Genomic DNA, 16,095 nt, shown 5'->3' on the forward strand with positions numbered 1-16,095 from the left:
AGCTTTCAGATGTGGGACAACAGACAGAGCAGGACTGTCATCCTCCTGAAGGGACAAGTGAGCTGTTAGCTGTCTCTACGGCATGGAAAGGGCTAGTTACCCCAGACATCATGGTACCCCGAGGAGAGAAATGTCACGGTTACGGAGGACAAAGCAACCCCACGTGACAAGGAGAGCGTGGGAGAGAGCAAGCTCTGGGCTGCCTAGATTGTCCGTGACCTGCGCCTGTGTGAGAAACTGCAGAAGGCTATGGACGCCAGCAGGGGGCGGGGATGGAGGCTGTGCATATGTCACCATTGAGGAAAGAGAGCTCATGACAGGCACACGGGGCACGGGCCTTGGTCTCCAGCGTCTTAGTAACCACCCCAGTGATGCTTACAGACAAGTCTCAAGAGGACAGCTTTGGCAGGATAAAGTCAGTATTCATTCGGGGGATACAGCAAAATCCAGCACCCAATAACACGACCCAGCATGCAAAAGTGCACGCGCGCGCGCACACACACACACACACACACACACACACACACACACACACAATGCAGTGAATGTGAGCCCAGCAGGGAGGCATGTCATAAGAAAGCGTCACGCTTTGCTGTTTTTGTTAGGAATGGAAAGATTATCCTCCAGGATTCCCTGCCGCCCCCATCTTGGTTCTTTGCACTTCTGAAGGAGAATTCACGCTGGGCACAGGTGGGTTAGGCAGTAGTCAGGGTTTATTTTTCGGTAGATAAGAAAGCAGAAGTGGGTGGTGAGCCCATGGAGCCAGGGCGGGGCAACGGCAAAGGGCTCAGGTGCCTGCACTTACGGGCCTCTGTTTACCAGTTCTGCTGCCTGTGTCCACTCCTGTGGTGGTCTGGGTGGTCTTCCCGGAATCTCAGAAGCCCTCCTTACCCACAATTCACTGTGTTGCAGTTAGATGCATTGAATGCAGAAAAGCATATAATAATATATATAAAGATGTAAAGACCCATAAACTGAGAAGTTTGCTAGAAGAGAGAGCAGTGCCCTTGTGTGCTCCCCAGGAAGGGAGCCATGAGGAGCCAGCTGAAACTTGCTTTGTGGTTTTTCCCGGAGCCCTGACCTTCCTCTGGTTAGCGTGGGTACCTCATATCCAGATGAAGCCTTCTTATTTATTTCCTCATGTCCCTGACCTTGTCATTTAACCCCAACTTTTATTTGAACTGTAACAGTTTCATATATTGTAGATAAGGCATGAACAACACTCAAAATGTATCACAGAAGAAAACAACAAAGCATTCACAGTTTGTGATAACACCAAGAAATCCAATTTAAGCAGGACAGCGGTGGCACACACCTTTCATCTCAGCACTCAGGAGGCAGAGGCAGACAGACGTCTGAGTCTGAGACCAGCCTGGTCTATAGAATGAGTTTCAGGACAGACAGGGATACACAGAGAAACCCTGTCTTGGGAAAAAAGAAAAAAACAGAAATCCAACTTAAAAGTAACCACAATTCCAGAAAAAGTCATGACAGAAAAAAATGTTCAAAGAAACAATGACAAAATAATTTCCAAGTATGATAAAAACTATAAACCCATGAGTCCAATAACCCAACCAAGAAAAGTACAAATGAAAATACTGAAAAACCCTCTGAGATGGCCTTTTGACACCATGACGTGATACCTGCCGATGGTGGAAGGGAGAGAGTTTTGCTTTGGTTCTTGGTTTCTCACATGTTGGTTCAAGGTCAAGCACATACGAGATGCTGGGTTTGATCCTTCACACTGCTGAAAAGGCAAGGCCCAGTCAAGGTTGGCTGGGTCCATTGCTCTGGGTTGGGGGTCAAGCAGGACCCACAGCAGTGGGAGCTTGTGGCAGAGGTGACCGTTCACCTCCCAGCAGCCAGGAAGCAGGCAGAGGGAGAGGAACCTGCTGTGGGATGTTCTGTATGTCCTGTGGGAGCCCATTCTCAGGTTCCTCGTGGCTTTACCCAGCAGGTCCACATAGAGGATGATTAGGACCACAAGCCTGAGTGCAGGTGTCTGAGATGGTCTGCACTTGGCTGTGCTGGGGGATGGTCTATATGTCAAGTTGCTCTGATTGGTCAATAAATAAAACACTGACTAGTCTGTGGCTAGGCAAGAAGTATAGGTGGGACTAACAGAGAAGAGAAATAAAAGAACAGGAAGGCAGGAGTCACAGCCTGCAGCCGCCACCAGGACAAGGAAGATGTAAAGTACCGGTAAGCCACGAGCTACGTGGCAAGGTATAGATTTATGGGAATGGATTAATTTAAGCTCTAAGAACAGTTAGCAAGAAGCCTGCCACAGCCATACAGTTTGTAAGCAATATAAGTCTCTGTGTTTACTTGGTTGGGTCTGAGCGGCTGTGGAACTGGTGGGTGACAAAGATTTGTCCTGACTGTGGGCAAGGCAGGAAAACTAGCTACAGGAACCAGCCTGGGAAGAAGTTCAGATCCTAGGACTATACCCTCAGTGACCAGCTGCCACCAACCAGGCCCAATCTCCAGAAGTTTCCATCCCCTCTCAATAATGCCATCAAATTGTGATCCTACCAGAGGATTAACCATATGCCATAAAGTCATTTGGTGGATCACACCTGTCACCTGACACACGGGCAGCTGAAGCATGGGGATGAGGATTTCAGGTCTACATAGTAAGACCCTGCCTCAAAAACAAAAAGTAGCTGGGTGTGACAGTGCACACCCTTAATCCTTGTTGTGGAATAGAATATTTGTTTAACTAAGTAAAGACGTGTTGCATTTGTTTGTGTTGCAGAATAATTGTTTAACCTTCTAAAGATGTGCTGCATTTGTTTAATTATGTAAAGATGCATTGCTGTTTTACCTTGCCTGCCAAAGGCACCTGATTGGTCTAATAAAAAGCTGAATGACCAATAGCTAGGCAGAGGAGGGATAGGCGGGGCTGGAGGGTAGAGAGAAAAGGGGAGCCAACTGTCAGCCAGCCAGCCAGACACAGAGGAAGCAGGAAAGCAGGATGGACAGTACATAGATGAGGTAAATGAGCTTCAGGACAGCACATAAATTAATAGAAATGGGTTAAGTTAAAGGAAAAAAAGCCAGCTAGAAACAAGCCTAAGCTAAGGCTGAGCATTCATAATTAACAATAAGTCTCCATGTCATGATTTGGGGTCTGGTGGTCCAAGAAAGCCTGCTACAAATCCTAGCACTGGAGAAGCAGAGGCAGGAGGATCTCTGTAAGTTCAAGGCCAGCCTGGTCCTATATAGTGAGTTCCAGACCAGCTAGGGCTACAAAGTGAGCACCTTTCTAGAAAAAGATGAAGAGGGGGGAAGATGAGGAAGGAGTATATTGCACTGTGATTAGAAAAGCTGCTTTGAAGGGACCTCAGGAATTGGCCAGAGCCAGGCTCAAGAGTGTGAGGGCAAAAGCTCATTTGACAGGCTTTGCACTGAGCAGAGTGCCAGGATACCCATCGGTGCTGTCCTCCGTCATAAGCTTGTTTTATTAGTTATTACTATCACCACATAAACAGCAGATTAAACTGTTTTGTGTGATACAACCATGTGTTTATTTCCTGACACCAGAGTTGAAGACTTCTGATTTGTCCTAATGTCAAGAAAGCAAGAATCATAATAAAACACTCTTTTACAACCCCCAACACCAAGGCAACCCTCACAAACCTTTTTGTATAAAAAATGAAAACTGCATATTTTTAAAAGAAAATACTGCCGGGCGGTGGTGGCGCACGCCTTTAATCCCAGCACTCGGGAGGCAGAGGCAGGCGGATCTCTGTGAGTTCGAGGCCAGCCTGGGCTACCAAGTGAGTTCCAGGAAAGGCGCAAAGCTACACAGAGAAACCCTGTCTCAAAACCAAAAAAAAAAAAAAAAAAAAAAAAAAAAAAAAAAAAATACTGTTTAACTTCCAAACCATTGGACATACAAGATCAAGAAAGTGTTAAAAAAAATTCATTAATTTCAACAACGAAAAAGGAAAAGGGCATCAAGGAGGCTGGGGTGTGGCTGTTTGCAGACTGCTTACCTGGTGCCTGCTGTGGAAGTGGAGGCAGGAGGATCAGAAGTTCAAGGTGATTCTCAGCTACACGGGCAGCTCTGTGGTCACCCTGGGCTTTGTGAGACCGAGTCATAAACAAAAACAACAAAGACCCCGCCTTCTGTTTCCTCTTTTAAGCAGAGAGGAAAAGCGTAGGAAATCAAGCTCAATGCGGGTGTTACAGGCCCGTGAACAAAGGCATGTCAGTCAAGGAGAGAGCACATGCCATAGCTGAGAAGACAAGGGGGCTGGAAGCTCCCTCACACCTGGGGATTCCACAGCCGCCATCAGGGGCCAGCATATGACTCACATGTGTGTGTGGCACTGGTGTGAATCAGCCCACAGCATTGCCCATCCTGTGAAAGTGTGGCCTGTTCTTCATGCACAGCATGTTGTACTTGTGATGGTGATGTCATGCTGATGGAGTCACCCTGCTGCATTCTGAATCAGTCCTAGAGTGTGCTCCATCAAGTGTGACCAAACAAAACGGCGATTTCACCAGCAGCAGCCTCATGCACTTTGGGGTTTGTGTGTGTGTGTGTGTGTGTGTGTGTGCGCGCGCGTGTGCGCACTTCAGGGGTTCTGTGTGTGTGTCTCTGTGTGTATTTCAGGGGTTCTGTATGTGAGTGTGTGTGTGTCTCTGTGTGTATGCACTTCAGGGGTTCTGTGTGTGTGTGTGTGTGTGTGTGTGTGTGTGTGTGTGTGTGTCTGGGTCTGTGTGTGTGCATGCACTTCAGGGGTTCTGTGTGTGTCTGTGTGTCTGTGTGTGTGCACTACTTCAGGGGTTGTGTGTGTGTGTGTGTGTGTGTGTATAAGCCAGAGGAGTCTATTATGTTCTGACATTTTCTCTGTGGCCACTTTGTCCTACAATGTGGCATGAGAAAAGACAAACCCCAAGGATGGTTCAGCATCCCAACTGTTTAGATGCTGTGTGGTGAAGCTGAAGTCTGCTGAGCTCTGAGTGGCCAGGAAGGACCACGAGGGAAGAGTCAGGCTGCTCCACAAAGCAGAGGCTGGAGAAGAACCAGCTCCTCGAGGTGTGGGGAGACGTGGGGACAAGTGGGTCTCACTTGGGTCCTCATGGACAGTTGGTCTCCTTCAGTCTCCAATGATCAAAACCAATCTATCTGTTTGTCCAATCTGGACACAGGGTATCACCAAGCTACCAGTCATCACGTTGCCCAGAGACCTGTGCTGGGTGTCCACCAGCCCCTATAGGTCCCCAGGCTCCCTTAGATAGACTCAAGCTGAGTCTATCCCAAGGTGGTGCCGCATGCCACGCCCAGACCTGCCTAAGATGTGGTGGAGGAGAGGAGCTGTGGCTGATGGGCTTGGGCTTCCTTGAAGCCACAGGGCCAGTCAGTCCTTCCATACCTGAAAACTATTTATTGAGAGCTTCAGGAAACCTAAGGTTCCCTGCCTGCCCTGCCTTCAGGAGGAAAGTCCACTGACCAGTACAAGAAGACGCCGACTGAGTTCTATCCTGCCATGTTTATTGTGGTCTGTTTCATTCAAAATCCCTGAAGAACCATCCCTCAGGGTGGGTACCTGGAACACAGTGGTATTCAGGAATGCAGTGTCTTAACCTGAAGAGGCTACCTTCTGTGTCCTAAAGAGGATAACCAACTCCAAAGTTATGCCACAGGAAGTGAAGGACGGGACTCTTCCATGCACTTTCCGAACACAGGTCACTGAGGTCAGGCCCTGCCCTCAGGAATGCTACCCACCCTGTGAAGTTGGCCTCCTTCCCCTGAGGACAGTCTGAGGCCAGACCCTGAAGAGAGGCCCACTTGCCTGCCGAGGAGGAGGGAAGTCAACCTAGACCCTATTCAAAGTAGGGGCTGTTCTCAAGACCCTGATCTAAAGGTAACTAGGTTTGGCCTTCAGGAGGTCCATCTTGGAGCGTGTGGGGAGACAGAATCACTGCAAGGAGCCACTAGCCACCCTAGTTTTATGGTCAGGCCAGGGGACAGCCCGACTTGAATTCATCAGCAGGGTAGGTCATGGCTGCCTCCACATCCCAGCTTCCCTTGCAGCTAGGTCTGGCCCTGTGACCAAGTCTAGATCAAGTTGTAGGTAATAGATAAACGGAAGTACCTTGTTAAACCTCCAGAGATCTCCTCTAGGGTTGCTTCATTCTCTCCTAAGGACATGGAGGTGATGGTCTGTGAAGTTTGGATCCCAGGGTTTGGAGGCTGAAAGCTAGATTCCCAGTGACTGCGGCACTGATAAGTCCTCCAGACACGAGTCCCCGGGTATGGTTAGTGCATCAGTCAGTTTCTCTTCATTGTGACACACACCTGAGACAAACCATTTAAAGAAGGAAGGACTTATTTTGGCTCACAGCTTTGGAGGTTTCAACCCATGGTCAGCTGTTGCCTTTGCTGTGGACCCATAGTGAGGCCAGGCATAGAGGCAGGAGCAAAGAAAAAGGAAGCAGCTTGCCCTGAGGCAGCCAGGAAGCAGAGAGAGAGAGATGAAGAACCCAGGCACACAATAATACAAGATATGGCCTGCAAAGTTCCGCCCCCAGAAACCTACGTCCTCCAGTCAGACCCCATCTTCCACAGCCTCCACCTCCTCCCACTAGTCTACCCATCATGAATGTATCAATGGACCAATCTGTCAATTAGCTCGTGATGCTGTTGAGTCCCTGGTGCCTACAGTCGAACTTAATTCTGACATTAGGCATGTGACTGAGGGGCCCTCTCTAGGAGTAGGCAGGGTAGATTTTCTCTAGAGGAGAAAGTTCTCAGCTCCACCCTCTAGAGGCCCACTTGGTCCTGAGGTGGGGGTGGGGTGCTCAGAACAGAGAGGAAGTGGATGGAAGGGGAAGCAACAGGCCAGAGAGCAGGCAGGTGCCACACAAGCAAAGCCTGCAGGCGGTGGCTGGAGCCATGATGGACAAGCCAGGGCACCTAGAGGTAAGTGCCAGCCAGGCTGGGGCCAGACAGAGGACCTCGGGAGGGGCTTCTGTCTACCTCCCACAGCTCCATCCTCCCAGCACCCCATATCCCACAAAACACCCAGATTGGCCTGCAGACAACCACTCTTCACTTGATCTATGAATCCAGGACCTGGATACCAGGGTCTCCAGTCACCGGGCAGCCAAATCCTGTCCTGCAGCTTAGCCCACAGAGCAGGAACTCCAACCTTTGAGGCTAGGGAGGCTCAAAAACCCAGCTGCCAGCTCACCCCACTCCTGAGATGCCAGTACCAGAGAGTGATTTTAGATAGACAGCCCCACTCAAAGGATGAGAAAGATCCAAAGCCCCGAGATGGGACAGATCTGCAGCTACTTAGAGACACCCTTCCTGGCTCTCCTTCCCTGGCCTCAGGTTCCCAGTGGCCAGAAAGAGGTCAGAGCTCTGTGGCCCTTAGGGGTTCTAGATTAGGGCTGCTGTGTTCTTGTCCTTCTGTCTGTCCAGGAACCTTAGGGAGTGAGAACATTCTCTCAGAGGAGCCAGGAGAGGTGGGCCAGCAGCTCTGTGAGGGCTATCTCTAGTGACCCTGGCCCAGAACCTCATGTCTATACCTCCCCTGGAAGTTATAAAGATGGGTGGAAGCCAGAAGCTGGGCTTCCAGAGCTGCCCAAGTCACCTGAGCTGCCCCCTGTGAGTTAGGGTAGCTCCAAGAGCATGAGCGCTGCTCTGGGGTGGAAGTGACCTCCTGACTCCCCACTTCTGGGAACTCTTGTAAGAGGGTGCTGGGCCTCTGTGGGTGACTCTGCCTCAGCACCCCCCTCAACTCCATGCTCTCACTGTGGTTTCTAGGCTCCACTTCCCTCTAACACTGTGCTCCAGGGCAGACACAGCCCCAGACCTGGCTCATGAAGTCCACTCCCTGTGCTGAGGCTAGCCACATTCTCTGTAGTGCTGAGGCTAGCCACATTCTCTGTAGGCCGCCTTCTAGCACAACTCCTAGTGGACAGTGGGATGGGGCTACTGACCCTCAGAGCTGAAGAAGCCCCCAGATTCCAACACCCAGCCACCTACAATCATCCAAGGCATCCAGGCTGGGAGTGATGTCAGCTCCTGTCCTTATGGGTGTCTTTGCCAGGGCTGGGTGACCCATTTGCTGTGACAGGATTTCCCCATCTGAGGCCACACTCAGAGCTTCAGGGCCTCCTGAGGGGGCTGCCTTGGCTCTGTGTAGAGTGACCACTCTGAGCTCACAAAGCAAGTTCTCCATCCCAAATAGCTGCAGCATCCCTTCCGGTCCCTTGCCCTGGACAGCAGTGCAGGGGTCCAGACTCAGCTCTCAGTGGCCCTTCTGTCGTGACCCACTTTTCAGCCAGCTGTCCATCCTGGGGCCAAAACAGGGGGCCAGTTGGGGAAGGGAAGCAGCTGTTCATGGCTAATAAGGAAGAGTGGATGAGGCAGACAAAGCAGAAATGGTACTTTCAGACCCGGTTTCACTTGTGGTTGGAACAAGGAACCGAGACACACACACACTCAAGATGTCTGCATCGGGGAGACCAAGGGGAGCCAGCGGGGACAAGCAGCACCCAGCCTGAGTGGGCCCCACAGAAGGCCTCGTCTGTGGGCCAGATGTCTGGGGTCTGGAGTCCGGGCTGGCCCCATGCCTGAGCTGTGATTGGCATCTGAGCGTTGGGGTGTGCATCTGTAGGGACTGCTTAAGGAGGTGACACTCACACTGTTCTGTACAGACGCTGGCACCTCTCCAGACAGCAGTGGAGGTCCCCAAGTGGCCACGCTATGCTTCACCCCATGGTCCACACGGCAGAGCTATCATGGTAGGCAGGTGAACCTAAGGGAGGGCTGGCTGGGGACTCAGCATTCTAAAAACAAGTTTGAACCCAATTTCCAAACAGAACCATGTTCAAATTTTGTTTCCTAAATATTAGATTCTAGGGCTTGATTAAAGAGTACAAAACCAGCCCGGTGATGATGGTGGTGGTGGTGGTGGTGGTGGTCATGGTGGTGGTCATGGTGGTGGTGGTGGTCATGATGGTGGTGGTGGTGGTGGTGGTGGTGGTCATGGTGGTGGTGGTGGTGGTCATGGTGGTGGTGGTGATGGTCATGGTGGTGGTGGTGGTGGTCATGGTGGTGGTCATGGTGGTCATGGTGGTGGTGGTGGTCATGGTGGTGGTGGTGGTGGTCATGGTGGTGGTGGTGATGGTCATGGTGGTGGTGGTGGGTGGTCATGGTGGTGGTCATGGTGGTCATGGTGGTGGTGGTGGTCATGGTGGTGGTGGTGGTGGTCATTGGTGGTGGTGGTGGTGGTCATGGTGGTGGTCATGGTGGTCATGGTGGTTGTGGTGGTCATGGTTGGGTGGTGGTGGTGGTGGTCATGGTGGTGGTGGTGGTCATGGTGGTGGTGGTGGTGGTCATGGTGGTGGTCATGGTGGTGGTGGTGGTGGTGGTGGTCGTGGTGGTCATGGTGGTGGTCATGGTGGTGGTGGTGGTGGTGGGCGTGGTGGGTGGTGGTGGTGGTGGTGGTGGTGGTTGGTGGTGGTGGTGGTGTCAGTGTGGTGGTCTGGTGGTGTGTCATGGTGGTGGTGGTGGTGGGTGGTGGGGGTGGTGGTGTGGCGTGGTCTGGTGGTGGTGTGGGGTGCCATGGTGGTGTTGGTGCTGGTGGTGGTGGTGATGATGGTCATGGTGGTCATGGTGGTCATGGTGGTGGTCATGGTGGTGGTGGTGGTGGTGGGTGGTTGTGGTGGTGGTCATGGTGGTCATGGTGGTGGTCATGGTGGTGTATGTGCCAGGCCAGACCAAGGCCATCTGGACTGCTGCATATCTTGTCCATGCCTCATCACGGCAGGTAGGACTGTAGCCCACCGACTCCATCTAGGCCGTGCTCTATGTACCCCTCATCTCCCCTTGCTTACCCCCAATCCCTTCCCAGAAGCCTGGACATCATCTCTTGCAGTATAGGGAGCGATGTCTTGGCTGCTAGGAAGTCTGTGGGGATGTCTCCTCCTGCAGGTTCTGGGGATGCTGGCTGTACTGGGGCTCAGCTTTGTGACTCTCACACTGATCCTGGGGCAAGTGCCCATTCCCCTCACCCGTCACCAGATGTGCCCTGAGGAAGTGCCCTCCAGGTCCTGGGAGACCCTGGGAGGAGATGCTGGGCAGCAGAGTAACTCCTGTCAGTGAGTGAACGCTGGGGGGTCTCTCGGGGTTGTGGGGGTATGTGTCCTGGCTGGGTGCATCAGTGGACCCCTAAGCGGGTGATGTAGGTCACAGAGAGGCCTTGATTATCCCAGGAATGGAAGCTGGATTCCCCAAGGGAATTCCTTGTGGCCTCTTCTAGGCTGAGCATGCCCCTCCCTCAGGATCCTCGCTGTAAATTCTCCTGAGTATCCCCACACTTAGGGTTTGCGGGGCTCAGCCTAACCCTCCCCACTTCACTGCCCCTCTTCTGTACCTCTGACCTGGGTTCGGGCCCTGGAGCCACACTGGGGCCAGTCCCTCCAGCTGGGCAGCAGGAATGGAGCGCACAGGTGACTGGGCCCCTTTTGGTTCTGTCCCAGGCTCATCCTTGTGGAGAGTGTCCCCCAGGACTTGCCGTTTGCATCTGGCAGCCCGGCTGCCCAGCCCCTGGCCCAGGCTTGGCTGCAGCTTCTGGACTCTGCTCAGGAGAGCGTCCATGTTGCCTCATACTATTGGTCCCTCACTGGACCTGACATTGGAGTCAATGACTCATCTTCCCAGCTGGTTGGTCCTCGGTTTTACGTTCTGGTTTTGCTTTTTTGCACTCAGCAAGTCAGGCTCAGCCAGGCCCAGGGCTCAGCTCTGGACTGGGGCTGATGTAGAGGAGCAAGGCCAGCCGCACCCCCCCCCCACCGTGGCTCCTGGGAGCGGGGGCGGAGGGACTGGGACAGAGCACTTGGCTGTGCATGATGTCGTTTATTTGGCTTCTAGTCATGGGCCAAGACTTGGCCTACCTTGAGCTGTGAAAGGGGCCAGCCTGGGGCAGCTTCTCATGCTGGCTTGGCCTTTCAGGGAGAGGCCCTTCTACAGAAGTTTCAACAGCTCCTGACTAGGAACATCTCCCTGGCAGTGGCCACCCACACCCCAACATTGGCCAGGACATCCACTGACCTCCAGGTCTTGGCTGCCCACGGTAGGTGTCTGCACGTTGAGGCTCTGCTGCACTGTGTGGCTGGCACCATGGCACAAAGTCAAAGGCTAGCAGGATTGCGAGGTGTGTGGGAAGGCTCCCCTATTTGCTAGGACCCTGGAGGACTTGAGCCCAGGGTCCACGGCGCAGAGAAGGGGGACTTAGATAAAGCCTGGGGATGGAGGCTACCGTGAAAAACACAAGGTGGTCGGCATAGCCATCTCCAAGGCTCTGGAGCTGGGCTGCCTGGAGGAATCTCAGGTCAGCCTGTGCCTTTACCTCCTCACTGCAACAGCCTGGATCAGCAAGGTCGTTCTGAGGGTGAACGAGTGAACTCAAAGGCACATCTCTCTGTTAGGCTGTCCTGAAGTCAGCATCAAAGAGCCAGATCTCTGTCTGTCTGTCTATCTATCTATCTATCTATCTATCTATCTATCTATCTATCTATCATCACAGGTGCCCACATACGACAGGTTCCCATGAGGCAATTTACAGGAGGTGTCCTACACTCCAAATTCTGGGTCGTGGATGGGCAGCATGTCTTCGTGGGCAGTGCCAACATGGACTGGCGGTCCCTGGCTCAGGTGGGTTCCAAGACCCAGGGATGGGAGCCCAGGAGCAGTTTCTCTCCTCTCCATCCTCAGGGGCTATGTTTGTGTCCTCGGGAGTCCGAAGAAAGCTGGTACTGTGACAAGTTAGCAAGCAGAAACTTGGGTCACATGCCAATTTTGTCATGTCTCCATAGTGGGGACCAATCGTAGAGCTGGTTCCGCCAGTTCTAGGATTTTACATGACCTTGCACTCGGGCCCTGGAACAGCTTTTAAGAACTTGGACAGGCACTCAGGCCACCGCTCACAGGGAGAACACAGCTCACAGTTTTGGGGAGACAGCTCAATCGGTGAGGCGCTTGCCTTGTGTAAGAACCTGAGTTCTAGCCTCAGAATCCATGTGAACAGCGGGGCATGGGAGCAAACACTTGAGGTTCCCGTGTTGGGGGAAGTGGAGACTGGTTGATCCCTGCGGCTCGCTGGCCGGCCAGCCTATCAGCAAGCCCCAGGTCCCAGTGAGGGACCTTGTCTCTAAAAGCAAGATGGAGGGTTGAAGAGATGGCTCATCAGTTAAGAGCACTGGCTTAAGATCTTCCAGAAGACTGAGGTTTGATTCCCAACAGCCACATGGCAACTCACAATAAACTGTAACTAGTTCCAGGGGATCTGATGCCTTCTTCTGGCCTCTGTAAGCACCAGGCACACACAGGCATACATGTAGGCAAAACATAGTCATACATATAAAATAATCATAAACAAGGTGGACAGCTCCAGGAGTATGATACCTAAGTTTGTCTTATGGTTTCTACACATGCACATGTACCTGCACACACATGGACACACTTGCTCGCATGTACATACATGTGTACAGAAAGCAAATGCAGGTTACAAAGCCCAAGGCTTTTTAGAAGTGATGATTTCAAAGACTTGAGTAGAACAGTATGTGATTAGCATCTGCACATCCCTGGGTTCAATCTATGTCAACACATGCATACATGCACACACATACACACACAGCTGTTAGTGCAAACGGTAGATATAAACATAGCGTCAGGAGTTACGGCTCGACTGAATTTAACAACGGTTTTATTTCCTTTGTGTTTTCATGCATTTTCTACTGTATTTGCTTTGAGCATTGGAATAGCATTAAGGAAAACAGGGACCCTGGTGCCCCTATCCCACCCTGGAGTTGATGCTGCCTAGTGTCTGCTAGCTGAACAGGAATTGCCCCCCTGCCTTACATCCCTGGTGGTTTCCACACAACCCCAGGGGATCTTTGCTCTCCATGTCTACTGACCCTGATCCCTGCAGGTGAAGGAGCTGGGTGCTATCATCTACAACTGCAGCCAATTGGCTCAAGACCTTGAGAAAACATTCCAGACCTACTGGGTGCTAGGGACTCCCCAAGCTGTTCTCCCTAAAACCTGGCCTCGGAACTTCTCGTCCCACATCAACCGCTTCCATCCCTTGCGAGGTCTCTTTGATGGGGTACCCACCACAGCCTACCTCTCGGTAAGATAATGGCCCTGGGGCTGCTGCAGGAGGCAGGCTCCAGGCTAGGCAGCATCCACACACAGCACCAGCAGTGAGAGGTGCTGGGAGGTGGCAGACCTGAGGTCCAGGAACCTCCAGGCTGTTGAGGGGGGTTGGGAGCCCAGAGGCAGTGGCTGGGCTCTGGAGAGGGTAGGAGAGGCCCAGAGCACAGGTTACTCTTTACTCCGAGGGTAGGAGAGGCAATCACAGCAGCTACCCTCCCACCACAGTGGAGGAAAGCTCCATGTCAGCCCAGACACTGGCCCAGACCAGAGACCGCAGCAGATGGAGCAGAGCCCACTTAGGTGTGTAGAGCCCATCTGGAGAGAGCAGGTCTATTTCCCAGGCAGGACAGCCCATGAACAGTTAGGCCAGCCCCCGGGAACCCAGGATGGCCAGCTGCTTTAGTGGCTCCTATCCAAGCCTCAGGAGCACCCCTGCCTGGGCATTGGGAGACTGCCTCTCTCACCACACGGGATTTCTGAGGGTCACGCAGGGTGTGCAGTGGGGTCAGGGAAAGGCTGATTCAAGGGTGGTAGTTAGGGGGCGGTGTTCTGAGAGACGCGTCTCCCCCACTACAGGCCTCACCACCCTCATTCTGCCCCTATGGCCGCACCCGGGATCTGGACGCAGTGCTGGGAGTGATGGCGGATGCTGGTGAGTTCATCTACGTCTCCGTGATGGAGTACTTCCCTACCACGCGCTTCACTCACCCTGCCAGGTGGGTCTAGATGAGGTCCGCCCTCCTGACTGGCAGCTCCTAGGCACAGTTTGCCTCCAGCTGAGACTCCTGCTCATCCTGGCTTCCGGCAGAACTCTGATCCCCTCTTCCTAGGTACTGGCCGGCACTGGACAATGCACTACGGACAGCGGCCTTCAGTAGAGGTGTGCATGTACGCCTCCTGATCAGCTGCTGGTTCAACACAGACCCCACCATGTTTGCTTTTCTGAGGTCCCTGCAGGCTTTCAGCAACCCCTCAGCTGGCATCTCGGTGGATGTGGTAAGAAGCTGACCTTATGGGTTGGGGGAAAAGGAAGTTTCTTCTCCCACCCTGCCCACCCTAACTCACTCTTATTCTCGGAAGAAACTCTTCGTTGTGCCTGTGGGCAATCACTCCAACATCCCATTCAGCCGTGTGAACCACAGCAAGTTCATGGTCACAGACAGGGCAGCCTACATAGGTGAGTGACTGGGATATGGCACGGGAGGACAGACAGCTGGACAAGAGAGATGCACTTGAATGTTCTGGGAATCGCGCACTTGGCCCAGCTTGCCAGGTGAAGTCCTGGTGAAGAGCCGACTGCGCCCGCATGAGGGGCTGCCCTGTCTGCAACCTGATGGCAACAGACTAATCAGTGTTCTGAGCTGCCCCTCAACCTGTGGCAAGGGCCACAGCACAGGCTGGACCTGCCGGGGACACGGGCTCAGGGACCGGGGTCTCTCTCCCTCCAGGTACCTCTAACTGGTCAGAAGACTACTTCAGCAGCACCGCTGGTGTGGGCCTGGTTGTCAGTCAGACGACCCCCGATGCCCCGCCAGGCGTGACCCCGGTGCAGGAGCAGCTGAGGCGGATCTTTGAACGCGACTGGAGTTCCCGCTACGCTATGGGCCTGGGCAGTCAAGTCCCAAGCCAGGACTGCACCTGAGGCCTGACCCCTTTGGCTCTGGCCTGCTGCTCGAGGTGGACACCAGGCTGCCATTCACTCAAGCTCGGAAGCTTAGAAAGCAGAAGTCCGTCCCTCGGGGCCTGAGGTCGTCATCTGCTGAGAGAGCTCCGGGTGGCTTTTAAAGGAAGGATAAAGCAGAGGAAGGCCCTCCGTGACACGGAAAGAAAGCCACCACACATAAGTGACCCCAGAACCCAGCTGTCCCCCTCTGGCCCATCCATGATCCGTTGCTATGGTTGTCCCCAGATGTAACGTTAGTGCTGCCAGCTGTAACCACCAATAAAACCCTGCCACTGGCTTGCAGACCCGACCCAGGTCAAGAGTAGGCATCTCTGTGTCATTTATCCCCCACTCTTATTTGGGGTGTGTGTACCTATGTGCATGCAGGTCCACATGCCATGCATGTACAGTGGCCAAAGGTTGGCACTGGGTGTCCTCCTCCACGTCAGTTTTTCAGACAGGGTCTCCCTCTGAACCCAGGGCTTGCTGGATTGGCTGGACTAGCTCGTCCACAGGCCCCAGGAATCCTGTTCCTGTCCCACCCCCACCCCCGGCATCAGCATTACAAGGCACTTGGCTTAAACCTGGGCGCTAGAGATCCAAACTCGGCTTCTCATGCACTCACAGCAGGAGCTTTACCTACTGGGCCATATTCCTATTCCCTGTGAGTCACTTTCTCACTGTGTGTGAGCCCTGATTTCCTGCCAGCCTCCAAGTGCATGCTTTATCATGACCGCACCCACAGGCCTCTCCTGCCCGGGCAAGGACTCTGCCGGCAAGTGCTCCCAGGATCAGGAAGGCTTAGCCCCTACAATGGACGTAAATTCACCCCCTAGGCCTACCTCCATCAGGAATCCCTCAGGATATCCCTCTTTGGATACCCCCAAACAGCAACGCTGTCTCATAAGCAAGGTGCCCTGCAGAGTGTCCCGGCACCCGAAGCAACCTCTGTCTCTGCAGGGAGTCCCAACGACTTCATGAATATGGCCCTCCTGCCAAGCCCTGTGTTCATGAAAGGAAGTCTTGTCCAACCCTGGCCCTCAGAACTGGGGCTGGGTCGGGTGGGCACAAGCAGTATGAGCAACTGAGGAGCCCACTTTCCAGCCTCATCAGGAGCTGGAATTGTGGCCACTGTTGTGTGGGGACAGGGCTGAGGAAGTGGGACAGGGTGGACCGATAGGGATGAGGCCAGGGCTGCAGGGGCATGGCTATTATGGGGGTGGGATCAGGACCTGTCCAGAAATAG

The 16,095-nt window shown here is 53.2% G+C and overlaps 1 protein-coding gene across 2 annotated transcripts; it reads left to right on the forward strand.

Moving 5' to 3' along the window:
- The first annotated feature begins 6,821 nt into the window (after positions 1-6,821).
- Positions 6,822-15,169, forward strand: Pld4 (phospholipase D family member 4). Of its 2 annotated transcripts, XM_028883695.2 has the most exons (11): positions 6,822-6,937; positions 8,683-8,769; positions 9,962-10,128; positions 10,510-10,693; positions 10,982-11,102; positions 11,556-11,683; positions 12,960-13,160; positions 13,763-13,902; positions 14,017-14,182; positions 14,267-14,363; positions 14,635-15,169. In XM_028883695.2, the coding sequence occupies exons 1-11, from the start codon at positions 6,911-6,913 to the stop codon at positions 14,826-14,828; spliced, it is 1,512 nt and encodes a 503-aa protein (XP_028739528.1). In that variant the 5' UTR covers positions 6,822-6,910; the 3' UTR covers positions 14,829-15,169. The 2 variants fall into 2 exon arrangements, with proteins under 2 accessions (XP_028739528.1, XP_028739529.1); XM_028883696.2 differs by lacking the exon at positions 8,683-8,769.
- Positions 15,170-16,095: the final 926 nt, after the last annotated feature.

Source organism: Peromyscus leucopus, chromosome 14 (genome assembly GCF_004664715.2).
Source record: "Peromyscus leucopus breed LL Stock chromosome 14, UCI_PerLeu_2.1, whole genome shotgun sequence".
NCBI classification, from domain to species: domain Eukaryota; kingdom Metazoa; phylum Chordata; class Mammalia; order Rodentia; family Cricetidae; genus Peromyscus; species Peromyscus leucopus.

Excerpts from the sequence above, each read along its gene's own strand:
- Pld4 (XM_028883695.2), top strand. The coding sequence starts at position 6,911 with ATGATGGACAAGCCAGGGCACCTAGAG. Across the intron at positions 10,694-10,981 it reads ATGACTCATCTTCCCAGCTG|GGAGAGGCCCTTCTACAGAA; the intron begins GTTGGTCCTCGG and ends TTGGCCTTTCAG. Across the intron at positions 13,161-13,762 it reads CCACCACAGCCTACCTCTCG|GCCTCACCACCCTCATTCTG; the intron begins GTAAGATAATGG and ends CCCCCACTACAG.